A 25,067-nucleotide genomic window follows, 5' to 3' on the forward strand; every position below is an offset into this window, starting at 1 on the left:
CCCGGGATCGTTCAGACGTCGCAGACTTCAGAGAGTGAGAGAGATTATTTATTAACAGACAGGAATTCCTTTCATTCCCTAATCCTGGAACATGTCGTTTGCAATATTGAGAATTGCTGTTCGCAGGCAGAACTTTTTTTTTTTGAGGGCTGTAAAGAACTGAATTTGATTAAGAGATGGGAGGAATGATTTTACTTTTTTATATTTATGAGACTTTTTACTTTTTGTCATTATTATTATTATTATTATTATTATTATTATTATTATTATTATTATTATTATTATTATTATTATTAACTGACCTTAGTAATAAATAATAATTATTAAGTTTAACATTTTTATTTTTCAACTGATTACTCACAGCATTATTATTATCATTATTATTATTAGTAGTAGCAGTTTAGTGTTTTAATGTTTTATTATTATTATTATTATTATTATTATTATTATTATTATTATTATTATTAACAGAAATTATTATTATAGACGAACGAATATTACAGAAATATATTAAATTATATATATAATATATATATACATGTTTATATATAGGCCAATATATATACTGTATACATACATACATATATACATACATACATACATACATACATTCTCCCTACTGTAAGTCTCTCTATCTGTCAATCTGTCTATCTGTCTATCTGTCTCTCCTCTTATACTTCCTCTTATCACTGTCCTCTTCCGCACCACTAAATCAATACACGCAATTTATATATATATATATATATATATATATATATATATATATATATATATATATATATATATATATATATATATATATGGACTTCCCATAAAGGTAGTGACTTAAGACTTTAAGGGAAGGTAGAAGGTACTTACCGACTGCTTTCGTGAGTCCTTCCTATACGGAGAGACCACGGCAGTTTAGATATTTTCGGTAGGAACCATTAAACTGTCAGGTAGTTGCACGCGACTGCGGATAAGCTAGGGCCTATGGGGTGCCGTAGATAAATGCAAAGGTAGATGCATGAATGTGTATGTATGTATGTATGTATGTATGTATGTATGAATGTATGTATGTATGAATATGTATGTATGTATGTATATATATATATATATATACATTATAAATATTTATATATATATATATATATATATATATATATATATATATATATATATATATATATGTGTGTGTGTGTGTGTGTTTGTGCGCGAGTGTGTATTGCTCCCAGTACTAATGGAAGTACCTCCATAAGTAAGGACAAGGAATGAAGGGACCTTCATTGATAAAGTATACAGAATAGCAGTACCTCTAAAAACAAGTATGCATAAAAGGTTCATATAAACAAATGTCTAGAGTATATATATTCATATATATATATATATATATATATATATATTCATAAATATATATAGAATGAATACCTTCATAAATAAGTATACGGAATGAAGGTGCCTTCATAAATAAGTATACAGAATGAAGGTACTTCAATAAGTAAATATGTAGAATGAAGACACCTACATAATTAAGCATGCAGAATGAAGGTACCTCCATAAATAAGCATACAATGAAGGTACCTCCATAAATAACTAAGCAGAATGAAGGTATCTCCACAAATAAATATACAAAATGAAGCTACCCCCAGAAAACGTATGCAAAATGAAGATAACTCCATAAATAAGCATACAAGATGAAGGTACCTCCATAAATAAGCATACAGGATGAAGGTACCTTCATCCACTCTCCAGTAAGGCAAATACCTTCCCTAGTTCCCCCCTCTTCTATTACCTTAATTTTATTTTTATAAACAGGTACACCAGAGCGAATGTACCATCAGCAAAGATTAAATGGAAATAATTCGCTTACCCACTCCGAGTCAAATCAGCGTATTCATTCAGTCTCAAAAATCGCCGAACACGGGAATGAACTGGTTCTCCGGAATTCATCGTTTTGACGAGACTGACAAAACTGGGATGATTCGGCAAACTGTGCTCTTCCAGAAAACGTTTCTGGGAGAAATTCACCGCACTTAAATAGGGAGTTTTGACAGTCAACATTACAGGAACGATTTAAAACCAAGATCTGGATTTATGTAATGTCTTGATAAGGGAAATATAGTCTCTGTAATCTGGTGTCATATGAAGAGAATATTTTAATAATCGTGAAGTTAGGGATTATATTTATTTAAATAAATAAATCAATGTTTATGCAAATAACGGCATAAGCAATGTTTCGATGCAAACTGTGTACATAAGTTTGGTACAATAAGTGAATTTGTGTTTAAAAAAAAAAAAATTAATAAAAAAAATAAAACAACAAATGAAAATAGAGTCTAATCTTATTACTTTCCAAAAGAAAGAACCCAGTCCACTTAATAGTTTCTGTTAGTGTTTGTTAAAGCAAATAAATATATAAATAGGTCAATAAATACACAAATAAATATATATATATATATATATATATATATATATATATATATATATATATATATATATGTGTGTGTGTATATATATAAATAAAATAGCTAAATTAACTTAATATCTAAATAAATAAAATAGATAAATAGATAAATAAATAAATAAATAAATCCATACATACACACACACATACATCAAAAATCCCCACACAAACTGAAAAACCAAAAAAATCAAGCACAATCCAATCACATGACCTCCCACAACCAGGACCCAAAAGCACTTTCGTCAAGCAACGGTGACAAAACTCCCCCACCGCCACCATCAAATGCTTGGGACTCCGTTGCACTGAAACGAGACCTCCGCCATCTGATTCCGCTGCAAATAACGAGAACCCCGCCATCTGATGCCGTTGCAAATACATCCTGAGTGTCGCTGGATTTACCCGAGATTCGTCGGGAATTGCAAGGGCCCAGGTGTAATCGGATACGAGGGCGTCAAGGTATAAATTACATCGGCAGGAGTGGAGTGCCTTCTGAGATCTGGGTTCTTTTTGGTAAGGGGTAAATTGATGGGCTGGTGCGCATGCGCGAGATGTTTCGATGGGGTTGGGTTCGTGGTGTGTAATGTGTTAAAGTTGTGAAAGTTGTAAGCTTTTTTGAGAGAGAGAGAGAGAGAGAGAGAGAGAGAGAGAGAGAGAGAGAGAGAGAGAGAGAGAGAATATTTGTTTTATTGTGTTTGCAGAATCTTTAAGAATCTTAAACTATCCCGACCTGAGAGAGAGAGAGAGAGAGAGAGAGAGAGAGAGAGAATGAAAAATTTTAAAATCGTCGTAGTATCTTAAACAAATCATAGAATTACATTATCTCAAATCCTAAGGGAGAGAGAGAGAGAGAGAGAGAGAGAGAGAGAGAGAGAGAGAGAGAGAATAAAAAATTAAACTTATTATCTTGAATAAATCATTGAATGAAACAGGTCTCACTTCTTCAGAGAGAGAGAGAGAGAGAGAGAGAGAGGAAAAATGTAAACGTTTGTGTTACCTAGAAAAAAATCATTGAATAAAACGGGTCTCACTCCGCTGAAGTCAGAGAGAGAGAGAGAGAGAGAGAGAGAGAGAGAGAGAGAGAATGGAAGAATACTGAATGGCACTCGAAGTCTGTCAGGCATAGACTGACCATCCTGGTCGCGTGACATCCCTCATAAGCAAGGATCTGGTAAGTAACTACAAAAGGAGGAGGAGGAGGAGGAGGAGGAGGAGGAGCAGAAGACGTATGACCAAAAGGGGAAGGAAGAAGATAATGAAGAGATAAACCAATAATCAGCCACTGGCACCGAGGGGAAAGGCAACAGAAAACGGGAAGATACCGAAAAAGAAAACGGGGAGTAATGACCGGTCTCGCAAATGAAAGGGGGTAAGGACAATTGAATAATGCACGGTTTCCCCAGTAGGGAGAGGGAGATAATGATGACTGATTGGTTGGAGGAAGAATGGAAAGGGGGAAGGGATAAAATAGGGGAGGGGAGAATGGCAATAGACAGAGAATAGCAATAGACGGAAGAAGTTGGATCCGTCTTAATCTTCAAATGGGGACTAATCTTGTCTTTTGAATTATGCTGTCAATATTTGCGTGAATGGAACACTCTCTCTCTCTCTCTCTCTCTCTCTCTCTCTCTCTCTCTCTCTCTCTCTCTCTCTCTCATTTATCTGTATGAGGTTTGAGTGTAAAGAATGATAAATTGATAAAATCATTAATAGTAATTCTCTCTTTCTCTCTTTTATGTTTCAGGAAATTATTTAAACATAGATTTCACATAATGAGTCTTGCTGTTATTGACAAGAAATTGACGACCAATCACGTTCCATTTAATAATAATAATAATAATAATAATAATAATAATAATAATAATCATTTTTATTATTATTACAATCATTTATTACAATCATTTGATAATAATAATAATAATAATAATAATAATAATAATAATTATTATTAATATATAATTATTATTATTATTATTATTATTATTATTATTATTATTATTAATCAAATGGAACGTGATTGGTCGTTAATTTCCTATCAGTAATAATAATACTAATACTAATAATAATATAATAATAATAATATAATAATAACAATTATTATTATTATTATTATTATTATTATTATTATTATTATTATTATTATTATTATTATTATCACTCTCACGAACCCAGTAACCCCAGAGTCTTACACCACGTTTGTTTCGACTCAAGAATGAAAAAAAAAGGAAATTCTTCTGCTGCCGACATCTGAAGGCTTGCCAAAAAAGAATCAGTCGTTACTGGCGAGCGAAAATAAACGAGAAGTATTCCGCTACAAGCACACGCAAGCACTTTGAAGTCAAAAGGTACTCCAAATGTTTTCAATCTGATTTGATCAAAGAAAGCAGCGTTTTTTAAACGAGCGTCGTATTTTGAAACTTACTGAGGTTTTTTTTATACTATATATTATTCTTTTCCTTTGAAACCCGAGTGAAAGTTTTTTATTTGTTTTCTGTTATATTTTTTTTTCCTTTGAAAGCCAAGTGAATGTTTTTTTTTAATTTGTTTTATATTATCACTTTTTTCATCTGAAAACCAAGTGAAAGTTTTTTATTTGTTTTATGTAATAATTTTTTTCCTTCGAAAGCCAAGTGAAGTTTTTTATTTGTTTTATGTTATTTTTTTTTATTTGAAACCCATGTGAAAGTTTTTTATTTGTTTTATATTATCATAATTTTTCCTTTGAAAGACAAGTGAAAAATTTTGTTAATTTGTTTTATGTTATTTTTTTACCTTTGCAAGCCAAGTGAATGTTTTTTATTTGTTATATGTTATCTTTTTTTTACTTTTGAAGCCAAGTGAAGGTTTTTTATTCTTTTCCTTTGAAAGCTGAGTGAAACTTTTTTATTTGTTTTGCTACCATTTTTTTTTCTTTGAAAGCCAAGTGAATGTTTTTTTGTTTCTATCATTTTTTCTTTGAAAGCCAAGTGAATGTTTTTTTTTTATATTATTACTTTTTTCCTTTGAAATTCAAGTGAAAGTTTTTAAATTAGTTTTACATTTTATTTTTTTTCCTTTGAAAGCCAAGTGAAAATTTTTTATTTGTTTTATCATTTTAAGTTTTTTTTTTTTTTCATTTTTTTTTTAATTTTGAGGCCAAGTAAAAGTTTTTTATTTTATGAGTTTTTTTATTGCGTAGTTTATATCCAATTTTTCCTCTACCCCTTAGGCTTTGCTTAATTTGATTAGTTTTTCATTAAGCAATTTCGCTTCCTCTCAAAATATTGATTTTTCTGTGAACAATTAATTACATATATAGTTAAGATTTGATTAAAATATTTCCATTACAAAATGAAATACAGTTTTATTGCGATGTAGCCGCCGGTAAATTCTCTCCATCTTAACAAATAACTGAATACAATAAGAATATATTAATTAAGTTTCAGCTTGTAATTAAAAATAACACGGTAATTAATATCATTTTTATCGTGGCTTTTTTCATAGGAATAAATATTAGAATAAATAAAGAATAAATATTCGAATAAATATTCTCATCTGTTTCTTCCCTCTCTGAAGAGCAGGTGATTATCAAATGATAAATATTAATGTTATCAAAATAATCTAGTCATTTTTTCTCTTCCTGGAGAATCGTAATTATCAAATGATGATTATTAATGTCATAAAAATAATCTAACCTTTTTTTCTCTTTCTGAAAAATCGTAATTATCAAATGATAAATGTTAGCTATAAAAATAATCCAATAATTTTTTTTCTATCTCTGAAGAATCGTAATTAATCAAATAATGATTATTAATGTTATAAAAATAATCTAACATTTCTTCCTCTTTCTGGAGAATCGTAATTATGAAATGACAAATATTAATGTTGTCAAAATAATCGAATCATTTTGTTCTGTTCTGGAGACTGGTAATTATCAAATAATGATTATTAATGTTATCAAAACAGTCTAATCATTTTTTCTCTTTCAGGAGAATCGTAATTATCAAATAATGATTATTAATATCATAAAAATAAGCGAGTCTCTTTTTCCTTTTTCTGAAAAATCGTAATTATCGAATAATGATTATCAATATAAAAATTATTTAACCATTATTCCTCTATCTCAAAAATCGTAATTATCAAATAATAATGATCAATACCGCCAATAATTCATTATTAACGGCAGTTAATAATAAATTATCAAATAAAAATTATTCCCACTCACCATACCGGTACCATACCAAGCTATAAAAGCACCCTATGAAACAAAAATAATTCATGAATTACCGAGGAAAGGGGAGAATTCCACAACCTGTGAATATTAAGAACCAAACAAACCTTTTGATTCTCGAGTATATGAAGTTTACGAAGTACCTGCCTGAAAAAAAAAAAAAAAAAAAATCAGGCTACTGTTTCGGGACAGAAAGACGATAATTAGTTTTCCTAGGTTGACGGGTAATATTATACGCTAAGTGCAAAGTTAGCAACCTTCAATTAGGTATTATCATACAATTATCCGCCATCATCCCTTAGTTTAAATTCAACGCGGTTAAATTGTAATTCTCTCCGTTCGCTAATTACCTGCCTATTAGGCTGTTTAACTAATTATGTAACTAAATGGGTCATAATTTAGCAGGGCGAGACGCGTGGTGATCTTAGTAGGCCTAAATGATGTAACCATTTGCAGTTATTATTATTATTATTATTATTATTATTATTATTATTATTATTATTATTATTATTATTTTCCTGCTGGAAATATGACTGAAAAGAATGACAGAAAAATGCAATTCAGTTGAATTGCATATATATTCATTATATATACATATATAATGAATATATACATACATATGCATAAACACGCATACAGTCTGCTAAGTAAAGGACGACAGTCGAAAGGCCTCGCAGCACTCCAGTGTTTCTCTTTCCTTCGTTGATTTTGTCTTTATTCATATAATTCATCACGTTCAACATTTTCGTAATTCAGTCATACATACATACACACACACACACACACACACACACACACACACATATATATATATATATATATATATATATTATACATATATATATATATATATACATACATACAAATATGTATGTATGTATGTATGTATAGATACATACTGACAGAAAGACAGACAGATATAGATCCAGATATAGACGCATCTGCGTACGTATAAAATATACGACGGCCAAAACCCGAACGTTCAAAATAATGAAAAAATGCATCGAGACAACGTCCCGTATGACGCGAGTATTTTACGCACGCTCTTATTTAACATTTCAAATCGCCCACCTTTTGAATATTAAATAACAAAGCAATTACTCATTTAACAGACAAAGCTGACCATTTTGTGAAGTAAAAAAACCAACACTTTATTTTCCGTTCCGTGAAAACATTTGAATCTGTAAACAAATAAATCATTATTAATTATGATGAAATTATTTAGCCTCTGACGCAGTCCACTTTGCCCTCGGTTTCATAAACATTCTAAATAATGTGTCCTGTTTGTTTTGTTTACTTTCTTTGTTTATTTATTTGTTTATTTAATATATTTATTTAAGCTGTATATCTATTCAATTTATTTATTTATTTAATCTATATATCTATTCAATTTATTTATCTATTTAATCTATATATCAATTTATTCATTTATTTAAAAATAATTCATTTATAGGTTTCTTTCTTTGTGTTTGTTTGTTTTGTTTGTTTGTTGTTTGTCTGTCTGTTTACGCTGTACAACAATCCTTGCCCTGTGGCATCTCTCTGGGACTCGAGGGGTTGGTGGGGGGTTGTTGGGGGATGTACACAGGAGGTAGAGGGTAAGGGGAGGGGAGTAATAAGGGGGGAGAGGGGATGAGATCTTAGGGACGGTGAGGAGGAGGAGGAGGAGGAGGAGGAGGAGGAGGAGGAGGAGGAGGAGGAGGAGGAGGAGGAGGAGGAGGAGGAGGAGGAGGAGGATCCCTTGCATTAAAACTGAGCCTTATGAAGACCTAAGGAAATATCAATTTTCTTTTTAAGTTTCTTTACCATTAAAAAATAATTTCACAATAATGTATCTATATTTAAATTATATAACCTTCCAAAAAATCATAAAGTTACCTAATTCTCATGTATTTAAAACTACTAAATTATACCGTATATCCTTTCAAGTAATTAAAAGTAACCTAATTCCTCCTTACTATTTAAGACTACTCAAATCACATCTAAGCTTAATACGCGCAAATATATGTTTACGGCTTAAGACCAACTTGATTCCGGCTCTTATGTTGTCATTCAATGGATCTTTTTATTTTAAACATGTGTTTCATCATAGTTTTGTGCCTATGTGTATTACTTTTAAGCATCTAAAGCTATTATTATCCCAGAAAGAATCACAAACGCAAATTTGTTGATTTAAGTAAATTAAGTAAACAAATAAGCAATAATATGAAACCATAAATCAATAAAATATGATTAAATAAAGCAAGAAATTATTCAAACAAATTGATATTCAGATCAAACATAAGAAAGCATTGATAGGCAACTCAGTTAAGCAAACAAAAACAGTACATAAATAAAACCAATAACTCCAGATTATTAATGCACGCGCACGCGCGCCAATGTCCCCCAAGTCGACAGGCCTAAAGGTCCGCCCGTCACAATTTATCAGGAATATTGGATAGGCCTAAACGCCGGGAATGATTTGTGACCGCAATTGCTTATGAATATTTGCATGAGATAGACAATGGCATCACCTCAGGAGACAAGTCAATTTCTATGACATAAAATCCTTGTTTTTATCTTTATTAAGTTTAGGACATATAAACCGTGTTTTTATGTCTTCAATTAATTTCAGTCTTCAGAGAAGCATTTTTTTTTTATCTTTCTGAGACTATTCTTTGCAACTGGGACATTATATGAGCCATCTGGGGCACTATTTCTTCAGTTTGGGGCACTTCCTCCCATCTGGGACACTGTTTCTTCAATTTGGGGCACTTTCTTCCATCTGGGACACTCTTTCTTCAATTTGGGGCACTTTCTTCCATCTGGGACACTATTTCTTCAATTTGGGGCACTTTCTTCCATCTGGGACACTATTTCTTCAATTTGGGGCACTTTCTTCCATCTGGGGCACTATTTCTTCAATTTGGGGCACTTCCTCCCATCTGGGACACTCTTTCTTCAATTTGGGGCACTTTCTTCCATCTGGGACACTATTTCTTCAAATTGGAGCACTTTCTTCCACCTGGGACACTATTTCTTCAATCTGGGGCACTTTCTTCCATCTGGGACACTATTTATTCAATTTAGATCACTTTCTTCCGTCTGGGGCACTTTTACTTCAATATGGTGCACTTTCTTACATCTGGGACGCTATTTCTTCAATTTGGGACACTATATGAACCATCTGGGACACTATTTCTTCAATTTGGGGCACTTTCTTCCACCTGGGACACTATTTCTTCACTTGGGGCACTTTTTTCCATCTGGGACACTATTTATTCAATTTAGATCACTTTCTTCCGTCTGGGGCACTTTTACTTCAATATAGTGCACTTTCTTACATCTGGGACGCTATTTCTTCAATTTGGGACACTATATGAACCATCTGGGACACTATTTCTTCAATTTGGGGCACTTTCTTCCATCTGGGACAGTATTTCTTCAATTTGGGACATTATATGAACCATCAGGGATACTATTTCTTCCAATTGGGACTTTATATGAACCATCTTGGACACTATTTCTTCTATTTGGGACATATGAACCATCTGTCCAACCACTCAAACACCCTTTTGCTACTGTCTTGAGCGCTGAATGGCCGGAAGTGGCCTAGTGCTTGGCTTGACAGTCTGAATTTCCGAAGTCAAATCAGTCTGTCCCTCTGAGACATTTTTTAGTTTTTTATCCTTAGAAGATTATCGTCAGTCCAATATTATTATTATTATTATTATTATTATTATTATTATTATTATTATTATTATTATTATTATTATTATTATTATATCTAATAAAACAACAACAATGGCAATAATAATAATAACAATCTCGTAAGCTGAATCATTCTATCCCTCTTAAATACTGTTTATCCACAGATTTGCGTTAATCCATTATTATATTATTATTATTATTATTATTATTATTATTATTATTATTATTATTATTATTATTATTATAATAACAACAGTAATAATAATAGCGATTATTATTGTTAATGCAGTCGCAGTAACATGACAATAACGACTACTGGGAAAGTTCTCTATGAAACTTTCCCAATCACTTTCAACAGTATTTTCGAAACTTTCTCAATCACTTTCTCCAGTACCTCCATCGCCCGAAACACAAACATCGTTTGAGGCTAAGTTAGCGAAGAATATACTGAAGAAGTTCAGAGAAAGGTCACCTGACCTTGGGTCATATTGAGATTGAGTCGCTTCGCTTCTCTTTTCGTACTTACTTGCTCTCTCTCTCTCTCTCTCTCTCTCTCTCTCTCTCTCTCTCTCTCTCTCTCTCTCTCTCTTTCTATACATGGATGTGATCTTAGTAAAAGTACTCATAAATTGATCCTATTTACTGTTCATGTTAAGCTACACTTGAATTATTCTCTCTCTCTCTCTCTCTCTCTCTCTCTCTCTCTCTCTCTCTCTCTCTCTCTCTCTCTCTCTCTCTCTCAGTACTTTGATCTTAATAAGATTACCAGTAAATTCATTTAATTTGCTGGTTTTACCAAAGCCATACTTGAATTATTTTCTCATCCCCTTCTCTCTCTCTCTCTCTCTCTCTCTCTCTCTCTCTCTCTCTCTCTCTCTCTCTAAAACGGGTGTCGGCTACTTACCAAATCGAATTTGTGTTGAATTTTTTTTTTCGTCAGAATTTAATGCCATTGTTGTTTTGTCTTCCATAAGTTTATTTCTAACATTGATTAAAGTTTTCCTTTCTGAGTTTTTTCGCAACTTTTTATGGGACACAAATAAATTAACATATGATTAATTCAGTCATACACACACACACACACACACACACCACTGCCAAAGCAATACATACTACTTTTGAAATCCACTTCTAAAACTGTTCCTGCATTTTCCGACTTATAAAAGTGTTTGAAGGCATTTTCTGTACAGCGTATAATGCTGTATGAAACTCTCAGCTGCGGCCCATGAAACTTTAACAACGGCCCGGTGGTGGTCTGCGTTGTTGGCACCTATAGCGGTGCAAGACACACGACCATGGCTAACTTCAATCTTGAATAAAATAAAAACTACCGAGGCTAGAGGGCTGCAATTTGGTATGTTTGATGATTGGAGGGTGGATGATCAACATAACAATTTGCAGCCCTCTAGCCTCAGTAGTTTCTAAGATCTGAGGGCGGACAGAAAAAGTGTGGACGGACAGACAATTCATGCAAACAAGCAAATGAACAAGCACACGCATTAACGTATCTTAAACCTCCCAGACCAAGAAATATTCAAGAGATGTTCCTTCATTGTCTTATCATTTGAAAACTGTTCAACTGTTTGTACAACAAGCTACGTTATCATGGTCACACACAAGACACAAACATACCGACGTCTACGCACATGCAAATGAATGCAACGCGCATGCACGCACAAACACACAAGCGTCTCGACAGTCACAGCTAAACGACCATCTTTGGAAAATGGTTTTGCTTTTTCCTCAATCCACAACAAACTTAATTTTGTATTGCAAGCACGAGATTAGATCACACAAACGTAAAAAAGGAAATGTACACAAACACCCGGTACAAACCCGAACCCAAACATACATCCTACTGAAACAAACATTAAATAAGAACAATAAAACACTGTGGCAGTGAGAATGATCTTCTAACCAGTCAAAAAAAAAAAAAAAAAAAGCAAATCTTGAAGGTATCGATAACGCCAAAGCGGGATACAATCTACCGAGGACGGCGGCATCGTCTTCTGTGGACTGGGGGATACCAAGTTGATACACCAGGGGATACAAGCACAAGAGAGCCTCGTATTCCTGTCAGATTTAGCGACCCCGTCTTCTTGTTAAACATTACCTACAAGTCTCCGAGCCCTTATAAGCAAGTGAACGTGTGCCCGACATTGCAATTAGCTCCTCCTCCTCCTCCTCCTCCTCCTCCTCCTCCTCCTCCTCCTCCTCCTCCTCCTCCTCCTCCTCCTCCTCCTCCTCCTCTACTTCTTCTTCTTTTTTTTTATTGATGCTCTTCCCTGGGGTGTTATTTTCATTCATCAAGCACCGTTCATTAAGAACAAGATGAAAGCACCGCTCCCAGGCCCCTACTGAGAACGGCGGTCCTGTGTGTTCTTGTTCTCTCTCTCTCTCTCTCTCTCTCTCTCTCTCTCTCTCTCTCTCTCTCTCTCTCTCTGTTTAGAGGTCATGGAATTCTTTCTGTCAGTCTATCTAAACAGATTGATATAGTAGAATTTCCAGATATCCCCCCATTCTCTCTCGATTGGTCATGAATATCTGTTAGTCTATCTAAACAGATTGATATGGTAATTTCAATATCCCCATTCTCTCTCTCTCTCTCTCTCTCTCTCTCTCTCTCTCTCTCTCTCTCTCTCTCTCTCTCTCTCTCTTTATTGGTCATGAATATCTGTTAGTCTATCTAAACAGATTGATATGGTAGAATTTCCAGATATCCCCCCCCCATTCTCTCTCGCTCAGATCTCTCTCTCTCTCTCTCTCTCTCTCTCTCTCTCTCTCTCTCTCTATTGGTCATGAAAATCTGTTAGGCTATCTAAATTCTCTCTCTCTCTCTCTCTCTCTCTCTCTCTCTCTCTCTCTCTCTCTTTATTGGTCATGAATATTTGTTAGTCTATCTAAATCTCTCTCTCTCTCTCTCTCTCTCTCTCTCTCTCTCTCTTTATTGGTCATGAATATTTGTTAGTCTATCTAAATTCTCTCTCTCTCTCTCTCTCTCTCTCTCTCTTTTATTGGTCATGAATATCTGTTAGTCTATCTAGATAGACTGATAAGATAAACTTTCCAGATATCTCTCTCTCTCTCTCTCTCTCTCTCTCTCTCTCTCTCTCTCTCTCTCTCTCTCTCTCTCTCTCGTTGCGACCTGCTGTTACTCACACCTGACTCTAAAGATCTGTTGCAAGGTTCAGAATAGCTGCGTTTTATAAATGCCCTCTTTTGCCTAGCTCTGGAACTTCATTCCTGCCTCTGATTTTCCATAATTTTCACACTCCCCCTCTATAATTTTTTTCTTTTTACTTTTTGAAAATTATAAATTTCTATGAAACTATAATATAATCAGCTTACTCCATGTAAAAATATACTTTTATGAAATCATACATTGTATATAGAACTACATCCATATAAAGCTTAAACTATCAGCTTACACATATACTATACAAAACCACAATAAGTAAATTTAGTATTCACGTCTACATAAAACTTAAAAATTAAGCTTTTAGATAATTCAGCTTTAGCTGATTTCACCTTGAAATAACAACGCACTATCAAAGGGTTAAAAACTTCCATAATATGTAAAATACATATCTTATTACTTTCATAACTGATGATATAACTTTAAAGAGCTTCAGAAAACTTGGCAACAAGTCCATTACAGAAGTTTTTCAAAAAAATTAAACCGAACTAAATCGCACGGCCTTAAAAACTCAATTAAACTACCTACCAAAAGATTAATTCTAAAGTGAGGAGGAGTCGCCATCTATTAGGAAAAAAAGACACTAATTTCGAGAGATGGAGTCGCCATCTATTAGCAAAAAAAGACACTAACTCAGAAAGATGATTAATAATAAAATCAATTTATTGCTCTCCGCGACCACCAACCTGCAAGACTGGTTTGCCACGATAAATTCTGCTCGTCTTAATTGCTTGGGTAAGGGATGGTACTAAGAGAGAGAGAGAGAGAGAGAGAGAGAGAGAGAGAGAGAGAGAGAGAGAGAGAGAGAGAGTAATTTAAGTGTGGCTTTCGTATAGCCAGCAAATATAATAATTTTATGAGTGTTTTTATTATATGCTCTCATGTACTGAAAGTTTATTGAGGATAAGAGAGAGAGAGAGAGAGAGAGAGAGAGAGAGAGAGAGAGAGAGAGAGAGAGAGAGAGAGAGAGAGTAATTCAAGTGTAGGCTTGGTATAACCACCAAATAAGATAAATTTATGAGTACTTTTTAGAGAGAGAGAGAGAGTCTGAGAGAGAGAGAGAGAGAGAGAGAGAGAGAGAGAGAGAGAGAGAGAAGAATTCAAGTGTGGCAACCAGCGAATAAGGTAAATTTACTGTCGCATGTACTGAATGAGAGAGAGAGAGAGAGAGAGAGAGAGAGAGAGAGAGAGAGAGAGAGAGAGAGAGAGAGAGCCACTAGTTTTGAATTTATGCATAGGCAGAATTACAAGGCCTTCTTCCAAACTCAGATAACCAGTCTAACATTAACAAATCCAGACGAAGGTTTAAGCAAGACTTAGCGACGCTTTCTTCTTGACATAAGAATCAAGCAAATGAAGATAATACAATTATTAAGAAATATCTTATTACTTCATTCCTTTATCGATTATCAAAAACTTTATTTAGAAGATATATTTACGCACCTCAGTCTATTATTAAAAACTTCAATAATGATATGATTATGAATCCTGACATTTTCTACATAATACGACAACTAAAGCTTTCTCTCACGCCGCATGCGGGGCACTGTAAGCATTACTTAAGGTTCTTTGCAGCGTCCATTCGGCCCCTAGCTGCAACCCTTTTCGTTCCTTTTACTGTACCTCCTCTCATATTCTCTTTCTTCCATCTTTCTTTCCAGCCTCTCCTAACAATTGACTCATAGTGCAACTGCTTTGAGGTTTTCCTCCTGTTACACCTTTCAAACCTTTTCCTGTCAATTTCCGTTTCAGCGCTGAATGACCTCATAGGTCCTAGTGCTTGGCCTTTGGCCTAAATACTATATTCGATTCAATTCTAAAGCTTTCTCTTTGCTTACTGATTATATACGAAATTTGTCTCTGAACTGAATAATATTTTCACGTAAAATGTACGAATTACATTATATGTGTCTAAGAAATGTACTGTACGACTTATTATCCGGAAATCTGCGGAATTATTCTGAAATGTATGAAGTTCCTCCCTGGAATGTACGAGACTATCAGTGAACTGTACGAAATTTTCCTTAATGAGACGTCAGATTTTTCCCTGAAATGCAAGAGATTCCCCCCCAAAATGTGAAATGTTTCCCTACAGTGTCAGATTTTCCCTGAAATGTAAGTTTCCCCCTGAAATGTAAGATTTTCCCTACTGAAACATCAGATTTTTCCCTGAAATGTGAAATTTTTCCCTAGAATGCCAGATTTTTCCCTGAAATGTAAGATTTTTCCCAGAAATGTGAGAGATTTCCCCCTGAAATGTCAGATTTTCCCTGAAATGTAAGAGATTTCTCCCTATATTGCACAATAATCCCCTTACATTTACGTCAATTCTCCCTAGAATCCATGACATTTCTCCCTATTCCCTGCCTGAGCACTCAGCCTATGTTCTTTAAATTCCCTACTCTTGATCAAATTCATTCGCGAATATTCTTAAAAAAAATCAGAAACACGTCACTTTAAACAATGCTTTGCGATCGAGCCCATGAGCGAGAAATACATCTGTTTCACCAACACCCCAATATTCTAAAATAAAGGGTAAATTGTGATTAAAACCTCCATTCTGTTGAGATTTAGCGGATACCTGCATGACAGTAATTGGCGCCAATATCCGGCGTCACGGTTTATCGGAAATCTATCGGGTATCTATCACCATCTATCGATAATGAGTTTCGATTCTTTGGACTGCCTGTATCACTGCCATTTGATCGGTTTCGGTGTTGGTGCGATACTGTCATTTTTCGTGGTACGATGTTTAAGTAGGCCACTTTCATTTTCAGGATTTGCAATGACAGTTCGTCATTCATTTTTACCGTCCACGCGCAATCTTTTATGAAACTGCTGCGACACTGTCATTTCTATGGTCTGCACTATAAGTAAGGAACTGTCATTATCGTGATTTTCTGTGAGTCCGTCACTGTCATTTATCACCTTCTACAACACAATCATTTGCAATACTCCTGCGATACTGTCATTTCCATGGTCTGCCCTATAACTAAGAACTGTCATTATCAGGAATTACATTGACAGTACATCACTGTCATTTCCACAGTCTGAAGTTCAGTTAAACTAATGTCATTTTAAAAATCACCACTATAATAAAGGCACTGACATTTTCAATGCTTGGATCCTAAGCACTGATACTTTCATCGATAGCAGTACCGATAAACCACTGTCATTTAGATCTATTACTCATCTCTTAACTGAAAAACTTCATGAGAATACATGAAGGTTTGAGGCACTATGGAATTTCTGACAGGGAAAACGGGAGAAGTAGGTGAATACCAAAGCACAGACAACGGAAAAAAACACAAAAATGTAGAAAGGAAAAAGACATAGATTTGGGCTTAAGATCTACCAGAGAAAACGGGAGTGAGTGGGTGCTAAAGGTTGCCAAAGGAAAGAAAACGGACCTATTCACTAACAAACCGCCCACTTGGTCTAAAAATTCCTACTCTAACTAAAAAAAAAAAAAATTCTACATTGCTATGCAATCAGGCAAGTAAGACCGAGACTCATTTTGAAACTGCAAAGGTGCTCCCACCTAGTTTGCAATCCCGGACAGGTGTGCACAAGGTCACACCTGAATACCTTTACACCTGAGAAACGAAGGGTTATTCCCGTTTTCTTCATGGGGTTATTCCCGTTTTCTTCACGGGAGACTAAACTGGATAAGCTATTAATTTTATTACTGACTAATGACTTTTTCTCGCTATCAGTCATTCTGATTAGAAATGAATGGAAGAACGAGAAAATAATCAAAATAATATAAAAGAGAAACAATGATCACAATTAAGTGAATAGGATGCAAATAAATTTATAAAAAATGGTAAAATATGGAACATGATATTGACAGTTATCGAAAATAACGATGAACCAAAATAAGGGTCTTCAAAAGACATTAGAATTACCACGTCTGTCAGTGATAGTATAATAGCTATGAAAAGATGAGTAATAGCAACATATGAATCCACTGATGGCAAAATTGCATTACCATGATTATCAGTTGCTTAATAATGCTGATGCAATTATCATGCTTGACAAAACTATTTTAATCATGCCTATTTAATATATATATATATATATATATATATATATATATATATATATATATATATATATATATATATATATATATATATATATATATATATATAGTGACCGTTTACGTGTACATTTGGTCAAATATAAACTGTTCTATTCATGTCTTAAATACTTATTCAAGGATGACACACCTGTGCTATGAAATTTAAAAGCACCTAATTTGCACGTCATACACGTAAGGCCCATTAATAGTGCAAGGGCCCTTTCATACAAGCTGCGCTATTTATTTCCTGGCCTTTTGCTTACAAAACCACTTCAGCTTGATTTAGCCAGCTATTCCTACATACCTTAGCCATTGCTATATCTACCTTAGCCATTCCTACATCTACCTCAGAAATTCTTGCATCTGCCTCAGGAATTCTTACTTCTACCTCAGCCATTTCTACATCTACCTCAGCAGTTTCTACATCTACCTAAGCCACTTCTACAACTACCTCAGCCATTTCTACACATACCTTAGCAATTCCTATATCTACCTAAGCCATTTCTACGTCTACCTCAGGAATTCCTACATCTACCCACCTTAGCCTTCCTAAGATTTCTAAAAAATCAATATTTTCACTCGCATTTTCACCTGCCCATCGACCACTTCAGAATGCCTGGATCCACCCTTCTCTAACGAAATCCTTTTCACTCTTTCCATCCTTTTCAATTCACATATCCTACATAAACAATGTCTTTAAATCTCCCTCAGTTTATGATCATTTGTTTATAACAATGACACTTCATTACCATACAGGAGAATTGGCTCAACAGTCCTATCATACATTCCAACTCTTAATTCAACTGCAGTTCCCATTCTCTTCCAAGACTTTATAATATGTTAACCTTAACTGGGTCACATATAAATACTGTGACACACCTGCCGCATCCTACTATTATCTATTACATTTTCCATTAATACCTTTACCTGGCTCCTATTTACTCTTATGATCTTACTCTAGGTGAGATTTACTTTCAACATTACTAACAAACGATTTCATAATCTCTCAGCAGTCTCTGCAGTTTCTATTTACTGTAACACATCAAATCTGAATTATATATATATATATATATATATATATATATATATATATATATATATATATATATATATATATATATATATATATATATATATATATATATATATATATATATATATATATAGGCCTATGTATATTACTGTTGGTATGTGATCGTGAATAAAAATTGCCGACTGGTGAAAGAGTATGAAATCGTTTGTTAAACAGAATTTCAAGTATTGAGAATATTGAGAACATATATATATATATATATATATATATATATATATATATATATATATATATATATCATCAAACACATTCCACCACAGTAAATCGACGACTGAACCAAAGGAACTCATCAAATGCTCACATCGTCCCCTACACACCTGTATCGAAAGCTGGCTCTCTCTCTCTCTCATGATTGGTCTAAAGTCAAGCGCACCTGTGCTCTATTTCCAGTTATAGCGGCAGCTACCTGATGTGGCACACGTGTTATGTGACTGGGACTCTGCATTATCAATGAGAAAATGGAAAATGTCCTCAATTTCGAACGGGGACAGAGAGAGAAAAGGAAGGAGAAGAATGAAGGCGATTGTGACTGGCGGTAAGAATTTCGTTGTCATACCAGAGGGGGACGCGTTGGAAACCTGTACGAAACACGTAAGCTTTAACTTGCTAGCAATGAATTCCAAATTGTACACATTCTGAATCAATTGCGCTTTTGACAATTAACTAAAATTATAGTTAAGCCGGAAAATAGCTGCTTGGTAGCTTAGGAATCCAAAGAGGTGACTTTGATGGTATAACAACAGAACGTTCTGTTTACATTCCAAAATGAGACGCGTTGGAAACTCGTACGAAACACCTAAGGTTTAACGTGCTAAAATTGAAATGGAAATTACATATGTTCTGAAATAATTGGGGTTTTGCTAATTACATATCCTGAATCCAATTAGGTAGGTCCACTTATATGCAATGTTTTGACTGCCTACATCTAATACTGTATTAATGTCTGCCTATAACATCAACAACAGTATTTACTATCAAACAAACTCTGCTGTCTGTAGCACCTAAAATAGTAGTTACTATAAAATATGTGACTGTTATTTATAACGTGAAAGTGGACACTATGAAACAAACTCATGTTTATAAAGACGCTGCGAAACTAATATTAATGCTTCCATACATTATTAGGGCCAGCCCTAGGAGAGCTGTTAATCAGCTCAGTGGTCTGGTAAAACTAAGGTATACTTAACTTAATGCTTCCATACAAAATCCAATGTATATAGGTATATTTCATGGTCTTGTGTGTAACAAGGATACTCCTTGGGCAATGTGCTCTTGGCAATGTGCTCTTTTGTGTAAAAAAAATACAAGATTTTACACAAGAAAACACAAAGCACAATAAAGCCTTACAAAGTGTCATACATCATAACTGTAAAGCCAATTACCAGATTACTTGAATATCACCGTCATTTTTTACGAAAAGGACGGGTAGTTTAAGAATGATAATCCCGTCCTTAGAAAAGTTTTAACGTGACAGGCACAAGATACTGCATAAAAAAAATAACAATAAAAAAAAACATGACTCAAAGAATTCACCTCATGAAAAGAGTGATTTTCTTATCACAGATATACTGGAATTGGCACGTACTCATTTTTAACTCTCTCTCTCTCTCTCTCTCTCTCTCTCTCTCTCTCTCTCTCTCTCTCTCTCTCTCTCTCTCTCTCTCTTTTCATATAGTCTTTGTGTGTGTGATACAGACAGCCTGTAAGTGAACAGAACTATGTCATGGCGTGAAATTTGGTCTTCCGGTCACGATGGAACCTGTAAATATACACAAAAACACACAGGTTTGTGTCGTGATGGTACACGCACACACTACACAAACACACGCATACATGCATACGTACACATACACACACCTCTACATATACTTATACACATATAAACATATATAAATATATGTATATATATGTGTGTGCAGGTTAAACTTGACTATAAAAAAAAACGAAAAACCCGAAACCTATTACACAAACACACATACATACATACACATACACACACCTATACATATACTTATACATACATAAACGTATATATATAAATACATATGTATATATTACAGTATATGTGTGTGTGTGCAGGTAAAACTTAACTATAAAAAAAAAACTAAAAAAACGAAACCTACCTTACTGACGACCAGAGGCTTATCATCCCCACCTTGCATCCGAAACCCCCAGGGGTAACCCCCCCGGAGAACGACCAAAACGCGCACCATGTTGTAGGGCGCGTCGGGGGAGGTCGACGGGGGCGGCAGCGGCAGCGTTAGGATAAACGAAAGAGAGAAGAGAAAAAGATAGGGAGAGAAAGATAGCCCCTGAACACTCTCTCACTAAGCGCTAGAGAGCCCGAAGGCTCGAGTTCCTTGCATTGTCCATAATAAGCGAGGACTCTCTCTCTCTCTCTCTTCTTCTTCTTCTTCTGCTTCTTCTTCAGGCGATTTGGAGGTCCAACTCGAGGTCCACCTTGAATGACGTCACCTGGGCCAGGGGCATCGTCAGACGCATCCTACTGAAGTCGGTTCTGTTGTAGGACGACTGGGTTTACTTCTATCCCTCTCTCTCTTATTTTCTTTATTTATCTATCTATCTATCCATATATCTATTTATTTATTCATTTATTTATCTATCAACCTATTCATTTATTCATTTATTTATTTTTTTATTGCTACATTACACTGGCGTCACAAATTTGTTGCTGAATGGTCGTGTTTGTGTGACGAACATGCAACGTGATGCGTTTGTTTCTGTCGTGTCTTTATAAGTGGTTGTGTTTATTCCCCACTGCCATGTCTGCTTTGAAAATGTTCTATTTCGTGTTTATATTCCGTGTTTGTTTTCCAAATGTTTGTTTCTCTTCATATTTTCATGTTTGTGTTCAAGTTTATTCACGCTTTTAAAGTATTACAATGATTTTTTATGAAATTATAAACATGTGTACTGTGAATATAGCAGGTATAGTGTTTGTTAGTATTTCATGTGAAATGTCTAAATAAGTTTGTTATATATTAAGTGTATGTTTACTTTCAAATTAATTTGCTGACTACGAATGTGTTAAAATAAATTTCAATAGTGTTTTTTAACATTCATTATAAACATGTATGTTAGCTAACGTGAGAGAAATGTTTGAGAGAAGGTATGTGAGTGTGTATGTGTGTTTGTCTTTTTTATTTTCCTATTCTGTTTGGTAGCATATAAAACTTTCAATAACTCTAAATGATATGTTTATAATTATATGACTACTATATGACCGTGTTTGTTCAGCAGTGTACGCAAATTTCTGAACTATTTAAATGAGGCACGTGTGTTTTAACGACCAGTCTATTCTGGTATATAAAAAAACTTTTTAAATAATCCCTTTTTTATCAATTTGGTGTCGAGAAGTCAAGCAGTTTTCATAAGAATTTAGAACTAAATATTTATTTACCATCTCATAACATCACTGAAAAACTCCACTTTCTGCTTTTGGTTTAACAGATACTTTCCACCTCACAGAAATCGGAACATCACTACAGCGATAAAAATAACGATATTAATCGGAGTGACCTTATTTTCAACACACCTGCTTTCTTTCACAGGCGTGCAGGTGTTATCACAGGTGAATTTCATACACATGCGAACTCTCCGTAGCTTTTACTTTCGACAAATCGTAGGAATTTTTACCAAGATTTTTTCTTACAGTAAAAGGATGTATAACTTTGTAAATAAATACAAACTTACAACTAATATAAAGCCACTATTCACTCAAAAGATATGACATAGATTAAATAAAAAACAAAAAACTGATTCTTTCATAAACGTAAAACACAATTTAAAACGCAAGAAACATTTCAAAGTTTTGCTCTCAATATTCACAAGAAAAAACATCCCATGAAAGTACACAAACTGATGATCCTCCAATTCCCGTCAAGATGTAAACACACTCTTCTTCTTCTTGACACTTTCGCAAAGACGGCGAGAGATAAAACAGGCGAAGAAGTATTTCAAGATTCTATGCCCTTTAAAAACACAGCGCGTTCTGAATAACGGGGCTTCACTCTCTCTCTCTCTCTCTCTCTCTCTCTCTCTCTCTCTCTCTCTCTCACACACACACAAAAAGCCTCGGAATATCGACACTTCCACCCCGTGGTGTGTGTGGACTTTCGCCCTCCGAAAGTCGGCGAAAAGGCGAATCAGTCAAGTCACTCTATCCCAGTCGTTCATTGATATTCCAAGTCGTTCCCATATCATGGGGACGACTTCACCTAAATCCTCGGAAGGCACTCGCCAGAGAGGCACGAACGCTTAAATATACTTAAGAACTGCAATGCATCACACACGGGTTGGTTTTATTAAGCTCGGCGAATGCCGCCTTACAAACACTTTTATCTACACTTTTATCCCCTGAATACTAATGCACACTTTTCGCCGCTGCTGGTACTACCTCCTCCGCCTCTTCTTCCTCTTTTTCTCCTTCCTCTCCTCCTGCTGGTGGTGCAGCAGCAGCAGCAGCAGCAGAGTGCAGATAGATAGACCTACCCGCGTACGACTACTGACTGCCCTTTCCCCGCACTACGACGAGGAGCCTCTAGAGGAATTATCCCGTCGGAGTCCTCGGGAGGTCTACCTGGGACTTACTGAGACTTGACTCAGTCACACATCGCCATCACACCTTCCCACCACATGACAGACGTCATCCCTCCGTCGCCAGCACCCGCGCTGTCAGTTAGATCGCACTGCCGGACCACCACATTGGCACCCAGGCACGCACGCACTTACGTACTTACGTACTTACTGGCTTACACACACACACGCAGGGCCGCACGCACGTACACACTTGTCCTAACTCAGCTGAACTGCACGCGGAGTCTCGATGCTCGGACCAGACCGTTTTCTTCGCCGCGGTCGAAGCTTTGTGGAAAGGGTTCGCTCGGTTTTCTAAACGCTCGGAGTTCGGGATGCTTTAAAAAAAACCTTTTCCCCTTAACTTCTGGTGCGTTAAAACGTTGCAATTAACCTTAAAGAAATGGTATATCTATGGCTAAAGAGTTAACAGTCACGACAAGCCTTGTAAATATAGGAAATCCCCGGACACCATGACGAAAACGAAACAATCTGAAACGCAGTGCCAACTAGCGTTTCAAAATTCCACAACGTACGAGATGATTACACGCAGTTTACACCACGGCACCTTCTATACGCTCCTTGATTCCCTTTTCACTCGTCCTTGAGGTTATGGGACGCTTCTGAAATGCCAATAAATACCAACCTAAATACGAACTCGGTCAGATAAGGAAAGTTCGCAGAGCAGTTTTGATCAATATCTGACCAGACCGCAGGCGCGATTTGAAGCAACCAGTGCCCCGAGAGAAAACGGAGAGACTGTATTATCCATTTTCTATATAAATCTTTTTTTATTATGGGGGACAAAGATGTTGTTAAAGACATTACAGATAGTATGAGATTTCATTGATACCTGAGAACCTTATGGAACGTTTAACTCTTACTTAACGGTCTAAGGAAATGTAGGCCTACAAATGTTATCCCAAGAGTATAAGAGCTTTCACTGATACCTGAGAGCCTGATCGAACGTTTGACAGTATTTAATAATTTAACTAAATGTGTAAATGTTATCCTAACCATAATTCCACAAAGAGAGAGAGAGAGAGAGAGAGAGAGAGAGAGAGAGAGCTTCCACTGATACCTTAGAACTTATCGAACATAAATTTTAACGGTTCCTTAACGTTCTAAAAAGATATATAAACGTTATCCTAACCATAATTCCACAGAGAGAGAGAGAGAGAGAGAGAGAGAGAGAGAGAGAATATCACAGAGATAGTAAGAGCTTTCACTGATATCTGGGACACTTACCGAACATTTAACAGTTCCTTATCGTTCTGAAGAGATGTATAAACGTTACCCTGACACCAAACAGAGAGAGAGAGAGAGAGAGAGAGAGAGAGAGAGAGAGAGAGAGAGAGAGAGAGAGAGAGAGAGAGAGCTTTCATTGATAACTTAGAACCTTATCAAAAACTTACAGTTCTTCAACGTTCTGAAGAGCTGTATAAACGTGAGAGAGAGAGAGAGAGAGAGAGAGAGAGAGAGAGAGAGAGAGAGAGAGAGAGAGAGAGAGAGAGAGAAATAACAGCCAGGCCACAACAAGTACGAAACGCATTCCAATCTATCGAGATATTCTGTGCCAAGTATTGCATAAAAAAACGACATTGCTGTCTCTTGACAGCTAAGTAAAAAATACTCTCAATTTGAAAATTTCAGAGTTGTTGTTTAGGTAAACATGAAGAAGGGGTAAATAAGTTCATTAACATTGGTCTTCAATGCTTAGATGTTATTAACAGAGGCCTGAGTTTAAGATAACGTATA

General features: G+C 35.2%; 1 protein-coding gene across 8 annotated transcripts in view; it reads right to left on the bottom strand.

Moving 5' to 3' along the window:
• LOC136825405 (uncharacterized) overlaps nt 1-23,546 on the bottom strand; it is a 979,501-nt gene extending 955,955 nt beyond the window's left edge. Inside the window, exons 1-3 of one of the 8 annotated variants that reach the window (XM_067081761.1) lie at nt 23,325-23,410; nt 22,135-22,216; nt 20,837-21,231 (exon numbers count right to left, since the gene is read on the bottom strand). In XM_067081761.1, coding sequence (XP_066937862.1) covers nt 20,837-20,926 — 90 coding nt within the window. In that variant the 5' untranslated portion in view covers nt 20,927-21,231; nt 22,135-22,216; nt 23,325-23,410. Of the gene's footprint in view, nt 1-20,836; nt 21,888-22,134; nt 22,217-23,324; nt 23,411-23,481 lie in introns of those variants that run through there. The other 7 variants (XM_067081764.1, XM_067081763.1, XM_067081760.1 and 4 more) reach the window with 7 other exon arrangements.
• Nucleotides 23,547-25,067: the final 1,521 nt, after the last annotated feature.

Source organism: Macrobrachium rosenbergii, chromosome 37 (genome assembly GCF_040412425.1).
Source record: "Macrobrachium rosenbergii isolate ZJJX-2024 chromosome 37, ASM4041242v1, whole genome shotgun sequence".
Lineage (NCBI taxonomy): Eukaryota > Metazoa > Arthropoda > Malacostraca > Decapoda > Palaemonidae > Macrobrachium > Macrobrachium rosenbergii.